This window comes from Elgaria multicarinata, chromosome 3 (assembly GCF_023053635.1).
Source record: "Elgaria multicarinata webbii isolate HBS135686 ecotype San Diego chromosome 3, rElgMul1.1.pri, whole genome shotgun sequence".
In the NCBI taxonomy this organism is placed as follows: domain Eukaryota; kingdom Metazoa; phylum Chordata; class Lepidosauria; order Squamata; family Anguidae; genus Elgaria; species Elgaria multicarinata.
Window position 1 is genome coordinate 153,587,624 of NC_086173.1, and position 14,750 is coordinate 153,602,373.

The following is a 14,750-nucleotide window of genomic DNA, read 5'->3' on the forward strand; positions in this document are numbered from 1 at the left end:
GAAGAATCGTGCTCGTCCTTCCTTGCCCCCAGGTGACCAGCCCAGGTTTTCTCCCTGGTGTAGAAACGGCCGTAGTAATGATGGGGACACCGCCCTCTAGTGGAGGCTTTGTAGTGCAACTTCACATGGTGGGAAATTTCAGATATATTAGAAGAGTCAGGATATCCAGGGTTTTTCTTTTAATGCAATAACTGGGGAATGGCATGGAAGATGTCATCAAAAGGACCTGTGAACTTCCGTCAGAGGCCAGTCGTGAGCAAGCTATAAGTCACTTGTTAAGAAAAGCCCCATGTCTCAGGGTCTGCGCTAGGAGAAACCCCCTTGGTACCTTTCTCCCCCACAAAATCTGGAAAGTTCACTCCACCCTTTTCTTTTCCACTCTGTAAGAAATGAAGGGGTTAATTGAACTCTAAGCTGCCCTTTGTGTTTTCTGTAGACCCTGCTAGAGGAAGTAGCTGACTCACACATTCCAGAGAGATGTGGAATGGCAGGGAAGGGGGATGGGATTAGGTAAAGGTATCCTGTTTAGCCCACTCCTCTCACACAGGTTGTGTAAATGTATTCCACTCTGTATCCCACTCCTCTCACACAGGTTGTGTAAATGTATTCCACTCTGTATCCCACTCCTCTCACACAGGTTGTGTAAATGTATTCCACTCCCCTTTTTCTTTGTGCATCCCACCCCCTTCATTCCACTCCCCTTTTTCCATTGTCAGCTGACCCTATGTGAATAAAAGTGGTGTGCAAGCTCCGATCAGGGTCCGACCCGGTTCGAGTCGCACCTCAGTATACTGATACGTGGTGTCCTCTGCAGTGCTTTTTCTACGCTCGTCTTTTGTACCTAAGGTCAGGGACAAGAACCTGCCATATTTCTAACAATTTCTGGTGCCGTGACTCGGATCCGTCCCTGAGTGGGCTGCGGTAGTCCAAAGCTGCGAAGGCACGGTGGAAGAGAAGTCGCGACCGGCTGAGTTCAGCTGTCTCTCCAACGTGGGACCGCGCTTTGGAGCTCCGTAGAACCCGCTGGTCGGAGACGGGCTAGGCTCGAGCCACTGCAGACGCGCCTAAAGGGTCGGCCGAGAGAACGGAAGGAGTGCACCGAGAGAACGGAAGGTGAGTGTGATCTGTGAAACGCCAGACACATAGAGGGAGGGCAGGGTCTGTTTGTGTGGAGTTGATTGAAGGACACTAAGGAGACCTTCCGAGCAGGGTCTGACGGTCCGAGCGAGTGTGGAGCTCTTAGCCGCGGTTCTCTGATTGCAAGCTGAAAGGCGGATCAGGGCCGGCGAGGAGCAAAGCGATTGGCAAGAGTGTTTGGGAGCAGACCCTAGGACCCCGTCACGATGGGTGGTGCACAGTCCCGTTCAGGAGGGGCAACGCCCCTAGGATGTTGTTTAAAGAATTTTAAGGCTTTTTGTGGTGATTATGGTGTTAAGATGAAGAGGGATAGGTTGCAGCACTTATGTGAAAAAGAATGGCCTGTTCTCTGTCCTTCTTGGCCAAAAGGGGGTTCTTTCTCCCCGGCACTTGTTAGCGCTGTTCATGTTATAGTGACAGACGCAGGGAGACTAGATCAATTTCCCTATATCGATTCCTTGGCAGACTGTGGTCACCTCTAAGCTACCACCCAAATGGGTGTTTGCCTGAAACCCTGTCATGGTGATCCGTAGAATAAAACCTCAAGAAGAATCATTGAAACATTCTGTAAAAAAAAAAAAAAAAAAGGAAGTGTTTCAGCAAGAAGATGATGATCTTGTGCCTCCTCCATATACCATGCCCACGGCCCCCATGGCATCTGCGTCAGGAGAGTGAATCTCTCGCTAGTACCCACTGCCCCACATGGCATGACTCCCAAACGCTCCTTAATTCTTGCCTGCCGGAGATTAAGTCCACGATATTGGCAAGAGCAAGAGTGCAGTTTCTGTCCGGGAAGCCTGGGGCCACTGAAAATGAAATTACAGCTGCCCTCCCTACACAGGACCCTGGTTGGGACGTGAATAGTGATGCAAGAAGAGAAAGGCACCAGAGATATTTTTCTCTGCTACTATAAGGAATGCGAAAGTCAGCCAGGAAAGCCCTGAATCTCAGTAAGGCCCTTGATATCAGGCAGCAGAAGAATGAGACTCCAGCTGCCTTTTTGGAAAGGCTGAAGACAGGGTTCGAGGAATATACGGACCTTGATATGAGCCTACCAGAGAATTTGCATTTAATGACTATGCAATTTATCGGGCAGGCTGCCCCAGATATTTGGAGAAAGCTCCAAAAGACTCCGGGAGCTCTGAGATTGCCCCTGCTGGCCTTACTAGAGATAGCAAGGGGGGTGTTTGAGAGAAGAGATGAAGAAGAAGAAAGGGCGAAAGAAAAGAGAACTGTGAAGATGATAGCAGCATTTTAGAAGGAAGGAGAGGGGCAGAAGAAGGGACCAGGTGAATTGTGAAGCCAGACCTTGAGATGTTTGTAGATGGATCCAGCTTTGTTAAAGATGGACAGAGATATACCGGATGTGCTGTAATCATGATTAAACCCGCTCAAAAGTACCTGGAGAAATTGCCCAGTAAATATTCAGCTCAAGCAGCTGAGTTAGTGGCATTAATGAGAGCCCTTGAACTTGGAAAGGGGCAAGAAGTGAACATTTATACAGACAGTTTGTATGCATTTGGGGTTTGCCACACCCATGCTAGACTTTGATCCACTCGGGGGTTTGTGTCTTCAAATGGACAGCCTGTACAACACCAGAGTTTGCTAGAACAACTGCTTTTGGCTGTCAAGCTTCCAGAAAAAGTCTCCATAATGCATGTGCGGGCACACGAGAAGAGCACTGATCCATACCTTCGAAGAGGAAACCAGCTAGCAGATGAGGCAGCGCAAAAGGCCGCTAGAAAAAGAGCTGACCGTGACGGACCTCCCAGATAGAAGAATTTGTATCCCAGAGGCCTTAGTACACCCCCTTGCTGTAATGATTCATGCCCAGTTGGGGCACCCGGGAATGACAGCCCTGATTGAATATATTAAAAGGCAAATGTTTTGCCCAGGGATCACCATGGCAGCGAAGCGGGTCACCCAGAGTTGTCAAGTATGTCAGAAGGCTGGACCTTCTGCAAAAGAAGTTCCACCAAGTGGTCGGCCGCTTGCATATTACCCTTTCCAACGAGTGCAAATTGATTTTGCTGAGCTCCCGCCCTCCAAGGGATATAAATATCTTATGGTTATTGTTTGCCAGCTTACGGGGTGGGTAGAAGCGTTTCCTTGTAAAAACTGTACAGCTCGCATTGTAGTTGTTAAACTACAATGAGATTGTCCCCAGGTATAGAGTACCTGAATGTTTAGAGAGGGACTTAAGGTCTCATTTTACTTCAAAAGTAACACAGGCTTTTGCACAAGCTTTGCAAATTGAGTGGAAGCAGCATGCACCCTGGAGGCCTCAGGCCTCAGGGCAGGTTGAGAGAATGAATAGGACTCTGAAGAGCACGTTGCAAAAATTACAAATAGAACTTCAGATGTCTTGGGTAGAGGCGTTACCAATAGCCCTGACAAAAGCTCGAATCATGCCCAGAAAGGGGTTGGGGGTGTCTCCCTTTGAGATGCTTTTTGGATTTCCACCCCCCATTCCCCGGCCACATTCATTTGGAGTTACATGGGAGATAGGAGACAGCCAATTACGAGAACATTTAACTGGCCTTCAGTTATATCTCTTACAGCTTCGAGAATATGCAGTGACGACCCAGACACTTCCCTTGGACGCCCCCTTGCATCAATACAAGCCAGGAGACCGAGTGTGGCTGAACAAGTGGAATAAAGTGACTTTGGGGGAGTCTTGGGAAGGGCCATATGTGGTTGGACTGGTGACGCATGCCTGTGTAAAATTGCTAGGATCGGCTAAATAGACACATTGTTGTAAGTTAAAGCCATACATCCCTGAGGACACCAACGTAGGTCCCTCTGCCACAGTACCGGAAGCTGACAGAGGTCCCACACAAGAAGCCAGCAAGGAAAAGACATACACGTCAAAGCACCTTGGGAAGGCTAAGCTTAAAATCTGTACCTATGAACAGTAGCACACAAGAAAATCTATTGGGGTTTGCAATTGCGAAATCATGAGAATGTGGGCAAAAATTGTGTTGTTCCTTACCATTCCTTCCCAGGTATATGCTCTTGAATATGAAGAAAAACATCTATGAGAGAAAAATGCATATTTTCAGGATATTAAGCAATTGTCAAAAACCCTAAATGTATCTGATTGTTGGATGTGTCCGCATGTTCCACCGGGAAGGGGGGGAGTAAAAGATTGGTAGTGCATGCTATCCCCTTTAATTATTCATCATAGGTCACAATCAAAAGAAGGCTTCGTAATCGAAGGGAAGTTAACTCTCCCTTAAGATTTAATTGAGGGACGGAGGTTGCTAGAAGAATAATTCCAGGAGTGGGAGTTGCCTTTAATTATAGAGACTTACACCTATTATCCAATTGGACGGAGAGTTTGTTCAATGATACAACTTCTAGTGTTAAGATGTTGGCCAAAGAACAAAGTGAAATTAAGAATGTGGCCTTACAAAATCGCCAAGCCCTCGATTTTATTTTAGCCGCGAAAAGAAGTGTGTGTGTTTTGATCAAGTCCCATTGTTGTATGTATATTTCTGATTATGCACCAAGTATTGACCGCACTATCCATCATATGGAAACGCTGATTCAAGAAGGCCCTTAGAAGAATGAGAGAAGTGATTCTATCTTTTCTTAGTTATGGTCATGGTTGCCTGATATTAGATGGCTTCGCAGTCTAGTTCCCATAGTGCTTATGGTGTCATTACTGTTTCTTTCATTGCCATGTTGTATTCCCTGCCTTACTGTTTTGATTCGTAATGTGTCTGAGTCAGTCACTCAAAAGCAAATAAGAGTTACCTACATGGCCCTAAGCCAGCAAGATCGAGACTCGAGAAGAAAATACCCCGTGATACCCCGTGAGAGTAGAAGAAATAAGTGAGACTTCACATCATTTTAAAGAGGAAGTGAGTCTCAAAGGGGGGATTGTAAGAAATGAAGGGGTTAATTGAACTCTAAGTTGCCCTTTGTGTTTTCTCTGTAGACCCTGCTAGAGGAAGTAGCTGACTCACACATTCCAGAGAGATGTGGAATGGCAGGGAAGGGGGATGGGATTAGGTAAAGGTATCCTGTTTAGCCCACTCCTCTCACACAGGTTGTGTAAATGTATTCCACTCTGTATCCCACTCCTCTCACACAGGTTGTGTAAATGTAGCCCACTCCTCTCACACAGGTTGTGTAAATGTATTCCACTCCCCTTTTTCTTTGTGCATCCCACCCCCTTCATTCCACTCCCCTTTTTCCATTGTCAGCTGACCCTATGTGAATAAAAGTGGTGTGCAAGCTCCGATCAGGGTCCGACCCGGTTCGAGTCGCACCTCAGTATACTGATACGTGGTGTCCTCTGCAGTGCTTTTTCTACGCTCGTCTTTTGTACCTAAGGTCAGGGACAAGAACCTGCCATATTTCTAACACACTCCTAGTAGTGTTAAGTGCTCCTTTTTACGTAACACATTGTTTTGATTTTGCATGCGTATGAAGTACAGAATCATTAACTGGGTATGCAGGAGAGGGCCTTCTTGGTGGCTGCTCCAAGGCTCTGGAACTCCCTTCCCCAGGAAGCTAGACTGGCTCCCTCTGTGCTACACTTTCGAAGGCAGGCAAAAGCTTTTTTGTTTCAGCAGGCTTTTGGAACTACACTGGACTTCTGTTAATGTATTGGATCCCTCCCCCCCTCCCCCCGTTTTCATCTGTTACTGTTTTGAAAAACTTTAAAATGATTTTAATTTTATTATAGGTTTAATTCTATTTTAACGTTTGTAAATTTATATTTATATGTTTTAATCATGTAAACCACCTTGAGTCCCAGTACTGAGAAAAAGGTGGGATATTATTATTATAATAATAATAATGATAATAATAATAATAATAATAATAATAATAATAATATCCTCAGTCAATGATCATATACCTGAAATTCTTGTGAGTTTGTGAAATTCCACATTATTTGTGTGTGAGAGTCATTAGGTTCCCTTTAAGGTACTTTAAAAACGAATGCCTGTCCTGAGAATACACACAAATTTGTGCACATTTTGAGAGGGACAAACTTAGTAACAGCACTGACAACCAGAGCTGTTCCATACAAGAGCATCCAAGGGACTGGGGGGCGGGGGGCATTTATCCTTGTATAGAAATGGAGGCCTCTTTAACCCCACTTTTCCCATGGTGGCATGCTGTAGATGTTTTACCATTCCTCATAGTCCTTGAGCGGAGGGTGCTATGTGGAAGCATCAGCACTTGAGCATGAGAGGGACCAGGGTACCAGAGATTGGTGACTGGCAGGCCCTGAGTTCCCTCTTCTCTCTCTCCTTCCCTGCAGGACGTGAGAAGCACCTTGCGGAGGTAAGTGGATCCCACTCATTTCCAAGGGTCTGGACCGCATGGGAAGAATGTGGCTCTCTCCATGTTCCTGGGCAGAGGACGTAGGTCTCCCACATCTCACAGATAAAAAAAGGGACAAGCGCTCTCATTCTTCCTCCCCTTGAGTGCACATGGCTGATGGCTGTTCCCTGTCTAAAAACACACATCTACCCCAAAACACACGTACAAAAAACCCACAGGCCAAACATCCCCCCAAACGCCAATTCAGGCAAAACTCACAGGCCACTCCCAAAACGCAGGCAAAGCACAGACCACTACTCCTAACCATACGCAAACTGAAACACCCCTTCTGCCCCACTTACCCCCAGTCATATTCATTTGTGGGGCTGTCGAAGGGTTCTGTATGGGCCAATGTGGCCTCACGCCCCCCTCCCCAACAAAAGTTGCCCACCCCTGCTCTAGGTTTTCTGCAGTTTCTTTTTGATCCATTTGGGAATCCTGGATTGGATGGGTGGTGGGTTACTCTTGTTTTTTTCTCCAACAGGAGTGAGAAGGAGATATTTGAGAATCCAGTAGCTTTCCCTCCAGAGCTGAAGGAGAAGATCTGGGACTTCCATGAAATAAATCCCTTTCTTGAGGGAGTCATGAAGCAATTCAAAGGTAAGGAAGCACAGCTGCAGGGATGCAGTGCTGGGCATTAATTTACTTTATCTTGCTACAAGTGGTAGTAGCAGGAGTAAACAGCAGTCTTCCATTTTGGCATAACGGCCACCATTTTGTTTTCCTCAAGGGAAACCTTGTGTGCATTTTGTTGCCCATAAAATGGAGAAGTTTTTTTGGGAGGTTCTTAAGTTCTGCTTTGGGCTTCCACCATCCAGAATAAGTTGGTATCATCTACAAACTTGGCAACCTCCCTGCTTACTGTTGGCTCCATTTCAGTCACTCATGAATCTCAACCTCAGGGAAGAGATAAGTAATGAGTTCCCTTTGGGGACCCCACTGCTGACCTCGATTGGGAGTTTAGTCCATTTATTCCTCTCCTTCTATGCTGCTCGCCCCTGACTGTTGGGTTATTGTGCCAGAACTTTTCTCCTTCTGGAACTCTGTTTGTGCTCAGAAACAAACACACATCATGCAGGTCTTACACAGCAGAACTGGTTTATTTCCTTCAGGCTTCTGTGCAGTTCAATTCAGATCAGATCAGTTCAGATCAGCACACTGAGACATACACAGAGAGCAGTGATCATAGAGCAGTGATCAGTAAGCAGTGATCAGTTCCATTTTACACAAGTGAGAAACTATATACAGATCTACACAATTCTTATCTACATTACATACAGCTGTGATGAGGCTAACTTAGAATCTTGGCAAGGTTCCCAGAACAGCCTCTATCTCAAGGTAATTGCCCACAGATACTTTCTCTGTTTAACCCTGAGATAGCCATACACACACAATTTTAATGACTAAGCAAGTATTTCTTTTCATATACTTAACAGTCCTCCTCTTGCGCATGTTGTTTAAATTGTGTTACAATCTGAGACCCAGCTTTAAAAGCATCTCTTTGTGTTTTACCATTGATACTGGTTTTGTGAATAAATCAGCCAACATCATTTCAGATGGACAATATTCAAGCTTAATCCAGCCCTTCTGAATTATATCTTTCACATGAGAATAACGAACATCCACATGTTTAGTTCTTGGTTTACACTTTTCAGATGTAGCCATACTAATACATGCCTGATTATCCTCAAATATGGTTACTGGTGTCTCAATTTCCAACCTTAGATCAGCAAATAATTGTTTATACCACTCAATCTCATTACAAGCCAGAGATAAACTGATATATTCTGCTTCTGCACTAGAGGTTGCTACACAATTTTGTTTTCTTGTATACCAATCAATCAAAGATCGATTGTAAAAGAATGCTGCTCCACTGGTAGACTTTCTGTCAATTGCGTTAGCCCAGTCAGCATCTGCATAAACACAGAAATTTCCATCTTTGTGTGTAGATATTTCCAATTTGTGATTGATTGTACCTTTTAGATATCTCAATACACGTTTTACAGCTGTCCAATCAGTTACAGAAGGTTTTGTCATTTTTCTGCTTAAAAGATTTACAGCAAATGTAATATCTGGTCTACTTAGGTTTGCTAGATAAAGTAAACTTCCAATCACACTCTGATATTTCTGTATGTCTTCCATTTCAGTACTGTCTGTCTGATTTTGAAAATCAGTGACCATAGGAGTGGCAACAATTTTACAATTCTCCATGCTGTGTTCTTCCAGCAATTTTTTAATTTTGCCACTTTGTTCAATCAGAAATGACCCTGTGTTAGAATCTTTTGAAATTTGCATTCCCAAATAACTTTTCACTGAACCAAGGTCTTTTAACTCAAAATGTCTTTGCAGCTGGTTTACAAATGTGTTTTTCTGTTCTTCTTCATTAAAAACCAGTAACAAATCATCTACATAAATCAGCAAATACACTACATTTGAACCATCCTGTTTTGTGTACAAACAATGATCAGCTTTGCTTTGTTTAAAACCCATTTTGATCAATACATTGTCCAGTTTCTTATTCCAACACCTTGCTGCTTGCCTCAAACCATATATGGATTTTTTCAATTTACAAACTAACCCTGGATTTTTAACAAAACCTTTTGGTTGAGTCATGTAAATTTCCTCAGTTAAATCTCCATATAAGAAAGCTGTTTTGATGTCAAAATGAAATACATTCAATTGTTTTTCTGCTGCAATTTTTAACAAAAGTTTTACACTTGAGTATTTTGTTGTAGGTGCATAAACTTCTTCAAAATCTATTAGATATTTTTGAGCAAATCCTCTTGCTACCAATCTTGCTCTGTAACGTTCCACCTGTCCTTTCTCATTTTGTTTTACTTTGAATACCCATTTACAGGTAATGGCTTTACGACCTTCAGGTAAAGGTACTAGCTCCCACGTTTCATTTTTTTCCATTGCTCTGATTTCCTCTGACATTGCTTCATGCCAGCCCTGAGCTTCTGTAGGTTCCATTTCCTGAATTTCCTCAAATGAAGTAGGTTCATAGGCTATTAGTAAAGCTCTATGAGAAACCTGTTTGCTTTGGTATTCATCTGAATAACGAATTGGAGCTTTGCGTTCCCTTTCTGATCGTCTTGGCATAGTTACAGGCATAGTTTCCTCCTCCACAGTTTCTTCCCCCTCCCTCTCTTGCTGAGATTGTTCAGGAATTTCTTCTGTTTCTACAGCTTTCTGTTCTACAGGCAAACTTACATACTGTTTTGTTTCCTGCATTTGTTCATGAAAAACTACATCTCTGCTCACAATTACACTTTTGTGATATGGAGACCACAAACGATAGCCTTTTGTTTGTGTATCATATCCCAACAGTTTACATTCCAAACCTCTTTGAGCTAGCTTTCCTGGTCTGTTTTCTTTCTGAATATGAGCAAAACATTTACTTCCAAAAACTCTTATATGTGACACTCTAGGTTTTCTTTTGTAAAACATTTCATATGGAGTTTTTTCATGTACAGAGTGGTAAAGCCTGTTTAACAAATAATTTGAGGTGGACAAAGCTTCTGCCCAGAACAGGTTAGACAATCCTGACTCTTTCAATAGAGCTCTTAACATGTTCTGCAAGGTTCTGTTTTTCCTTTCTGCAACTCCATTTTGAAATGGTGAATATGGAGCAGTAAGGTCATGTTGTATACCCTCATCACTGAGGAATTTTTTAAATTGGTTGCTAAGAAATTCACCTCCCCGGTCCGTTCTTAGATTAGCTATAGGTTCTTTAAATCTATTTTTACTCCACTTAACAAAGGCTTTAAACTTTCCAAAAGTTTCACTCTTCTGTTTTAACACATACACAAATCCAAATCTACTGTAATCATCAACAATAGACAAGAAAAATCTGTTTCCTCCTTGACTTGTCTCAAAAGGACCTGCAAGATCTGCATGAATTAATTCAAAAATTCTTTTTGTTGTTCTCTCACTATGTTTTGGAATGTTTGACTTATGACACTTGGTTTCACTGCATACATTACATTCTACATAGTTAGAACATGGTTTGATTTTCACCCCTTCACACAATTCTGGAATCTTAGAAATTGTTTTATAGTTAGCGTGACCAAACCTTTTATGAGTTAAATGGATACACTCTTGGTGTGGTTTGCAATTGGCTATTGTTTTTGTTGTGACTTTGCTGGCTACAACTTCATTTTCTGTACAAGTATTAATCACATACAAAGATTCTTTCATTATTCCCTGCACACACACCTTGTTTCCCTGTTTTATAGTACAATTTTCTTCAGTAAAACAAACCTCATACCCCATTTCTGTTAACTGAAACACACTTAGAAGGTTTGTTTCCAATTCTGGTACATATAAAACACTTTGTAGTTCAACTCCCAGACAATCAAAATATACATTACCCACACCACAAATCTGGATTTTTGTTCCATTTGCAAGGGTAACACACTTTTGCTCTGAAGTAGAAGTTTCCAAGGTTACAAATGAAAGTTTGTCTTTTGCCATACTTATTGAAGCCCCAGAGTCCAAAAACCAAGGATTCATTGTCTCTTTGACTCTTGCTAGAAGACACTTCTTTGTTGATTCAGCTTCATTCATGTTGTTTTCTTCTCTCCACTTTGCTGTTGACTGCTTTTTCTTCTTGTTGTTGCAATCCCGCCGTAAATGTTCCGTGGAACCACAATTAAAGCATTTCCTTGCCTTTAATGCAGCCACCACATCAGAAGTTTTATGGCTTTGTTGAAATTCAGCCACAGGATGTTTAAGGCTCTGTTGTTTTGAAGCTTGTCTTCTTTCATAGGTTTCCAGTAGTTTTCCAGCTACATACTCGAGGGTTAAATTTTTCTCCTCTTGACTTTCCATCATGGTGACAACCGCGTCGTACGATGAATCAAGACTTGACAAAATCACATAGACTTGGTGTATAGTTGTAAACTCCATCCCTCGTGCCCTGAGTTGATTGAAGATTTCTCTCATGCTTTTCAAATGGTTTGACATAGACTCCCCTGGTTTCAGCTTCATTCCATACAGTTTCCGGGTTAGAATTACTTTACTGCCCGCTGTTTCTCTTTGATATACAGCTTGTAGCGCATTCCAGCACTCTTTTGATGTATTCAAAAACTGAATGAAGGAAATTTGAGAGTCTTCCACAGCTAATGCAATAACTGCCATTGCTTTTGCATCGTCCTTAAACCATTTAGCATTCTGTGGATCTGCTCTATCTGGTGGATCCTCTGTGACTACATACCACAGTTCAGCCTGAATCAGATACATTTGCATTTTGTAAGACCATAATGCATAGTTAGAGTCATTCAGCTTTTCTAACAATTGATGCAAACCAGACATATTAGCTCCTGCCATTCCCTCTGCTTTAGGAATTGGTATCTCACCGTCCTCCTGCTCAGAGTCCTCCTCAGAGTCAGCCGACTGAGATTTTTCCTCACTTTGCAGCACTGGCTTTAGCTTGATGTCTTCCTTCATCAACAGTTTTCTTTTTTTAGCAGACTCCTGGTTCTGGTTCTGATACTGCACCGTTCCCACCAAGTTCTGGTTCTTCTGCCTGGGTTAGGCTGGCGTAGACTTGCCTGGACTGGACTGGGCTGGGCCCATAACCTTTGTTGGGTTATTGTGCCAGAACTTTTCTCCTTCTGGAACTCTGTTTGTGCTCAGAAACAAACACACATCATGCAGGTCTTACACAGCAGAACTGGTTTATTTCCTTCAGGCTTCTGTGCAGTTCAATTCAGATCAGATCAGTTCAGATCAGCACACTGAGACATACACAGAGAGCAGTGATCATAGAGCAGTGATCAGTAAGCAGTGATCAGTTCCATTTTACACAAGTGAGAAACTATATACAGATCTACACAATTCTTATCTACATTACATACAGCTGTGATGAGGCTAACTTAGAATCTTGGCAAGGTTCCCAGAACAGCCTCTATCTCAAGGTAATTGCCCACAGATACTTTCTCTGTTTAACCCTGAGATAGCCATACACACACAATTTTAATGACTAAGCAAGTATTTCTTTTCATATACTTAACACTGACACCATCTTATTCATTCATGGATTAAATACCAATGGTCCTCATTCATCTTTCGGGGTCCCCATCACTTATCTCCAATGTGAGAACTGTCTGTTCAGTCCTCTCTTTCCTTTTATTAAAATCTGGGCTGCAGAGCTATTTTGGGGTGGCGGACAGATTGCCCCCCACCTCACCCACTATGGGGCAGATGATGAGATGCCATTCCTTTGCCGCCGCCCCTCATGCTGGAAGGAGGTATGCAACTGTGGCTCCTCGCCTGGCGGAGAAAGAGACCCAGGCCAATCCACATCCATGCCTCTGACATGATGTGGGGGGTTCTTGGGTGTTGAGAATCTCCTGCACAGGGAAGATCAGTGCTGCCACTCGTCCCCCCCTCCTCCGCTATCTCCAATCTCAGATGATGGTAGGCCTGTGTGGGTGAGGCTAGCTGCCTCTCATCCCTGCTGTGATCTCTGATCTGAAATTGGAGATGGAGGTGGGGATGAGAGGGGGTGGTCCTTGGGACTGCTCCACATGAGGAGAAGAGGGGTCACTCCCAACCTAGCACAGGGGAATCTCATTGCTCAGGCCATCGCTGATCCCTGCTCCTATCCTTGATCAGAGATCAGCTATGGGGAGGCCCTCCGAGGGGATTCCTCCAGAGGATGGGGCTTGAGGACTAAGCTCAGTCCCCTGGAGGAAAGCCAAGAGGCTGTGTGGTCTGGTTTGTGGTGCCCTATGGGTTGGATTCGGCCTGTTTTAAACAGGACTTGAACAATAAATGAATTGAATGACAAGTAAGCACACACAGGAGCACTTGGTGAAGGAGTTTTTAAAAAGCTTTTTGGAGCTCCAAGTATATAAGATTTACAAGGCTGCCTCTGTAGCACATATGGGCTGTTTCAGCCATAGAAAGGTGAAATAAATACGACCTCTATCCTGGTTTTGCTTTTTGCTCCTCATTTGACCCTCTTATTTTGTCCTTCCTTTGCGCTCAGAAATGGAGGGGAATGAGCAGCCCGTTCCTCCTGCTCAGCCTCCCTCCCAGACCTGCCATCAATAGTGCTGCAACGATCACAATCTCCCGAAAGCTCAGTGGCTTCTTGCGAGATGACAGGGCTGCATTTCACCCTCTGCCAGCTCCTGGAAGGGGCCACATCTGCATTGCTGCCCTGCTGTTTGTGGTTTGTTTTTCTCGCTGTGCAGGGAAGGGGCGTCTGGATTTACCCCATGAGAGATCAGGGCTTGATCCTGGACAGCCTCTACTTGCTTCTTAATACCCTTAATTTGAAAAGGATGATGAGGCAGGACTTAAGTATTCTTGCTTGGCGATGCTTCTCATGTCATTCGAATCTGGTGAGGGTGGCTTGTTGGGGTGGTTAAGAAGCTCCTCCGAACCCCTGGCCTGTTGTGCAGCTGTGGGTTGACTTGATAACCTTTCCAACGGGCCACCCTCACTGGCTTCAGGTGAAATGAAATGAAAAGCCGCACTTCTGGGCTTGAATCAGCAACTTGGCATGAAGCAGGTTGCTGAAAAACATGCATAGAATTTTGCTGCGATTTGGAAACAGTTTGGACTTACAGCGATACAGCTGAAGGATATGGCTTGAAGGATATGACTTCAGCAGTATTTTAAAACAATAATTTTAAAACCATGAACTTTAAAAAAATCCTAAAAACCAATGGATGAACAGATCTGTTTCAAACTTGGCATGGCTAAAGCCCTCCTTAAGAGCAATTATGTTGCCAAGTTTCATCTCTTTATCTTTAAAAATAACAATAATAACAATAATTTTTTCAAAATAATAATTTTAAAACCTCATTTTAAAAAAAATCCTAAAAATCAACAGATGAATGGATCTGCTTCAAATTTGGTGTGGCTAAAGCCCTACATAAAAGCTATTATGCTAGTTTTCATCTCTTTATCTTTAGAAATAACAGAGATATAAGCAGTTTTGTTAATTCCCATTAAAGTAGAGCTGCCCTTTGGCTGGGGAGGATGGGAAAAATCTGGATTTTTCTTCAAATTTCATAATCCTGCCCTTCCTGGATTTGTTACCAAAAATACTGACAAATCCATTTTTTTCCTGTCATATTGTCACCTTACATGTAGACAGGGGTGATTAATGGACATTGTTTACTTGGACTTCCAAAAGGTTTTTGATAAAGTCCCCCACCAAAGACTCCTGAACAAATTTAGCAGTCATTGAATAAGAGGAGAGGTCCTCTTATGGATCAGTAACTGATTAGAGAACAGAAAACAGACAGTCGGAA

At 43.2% G+C, this 14,750-nt stretch overlaps 1 protein-coding gene across 1 annotated transcript in view; it reads left to right on the top strand.

Moving 5' to 3' along the window:
* Positions 1-13,539, top strand: part of LOC134395571 (zinc finger protein RFP-like) — a 33,652-nt gene extending 20,113 nt beyond the window's left edge. The window contains exons 4-6 of the mRNA XM_063121732.1: positions 6,416-6,438; positions 6,962-7,077; positions 13,475-13,539. Of these exons, the coding sequence (XP_062977802.1) occupies positions 6,416-6,438; positions 6,962-7,077; positions 13,475-13,539 (204 nt within the window). The remainder of the gene's footprint in view (positions 1-6,415; positions 6,439-6,961; positions 7,078-13,474) is intronic.
* Positions 13,540-14,750: the final 1,211 nt, after the last annotated feature.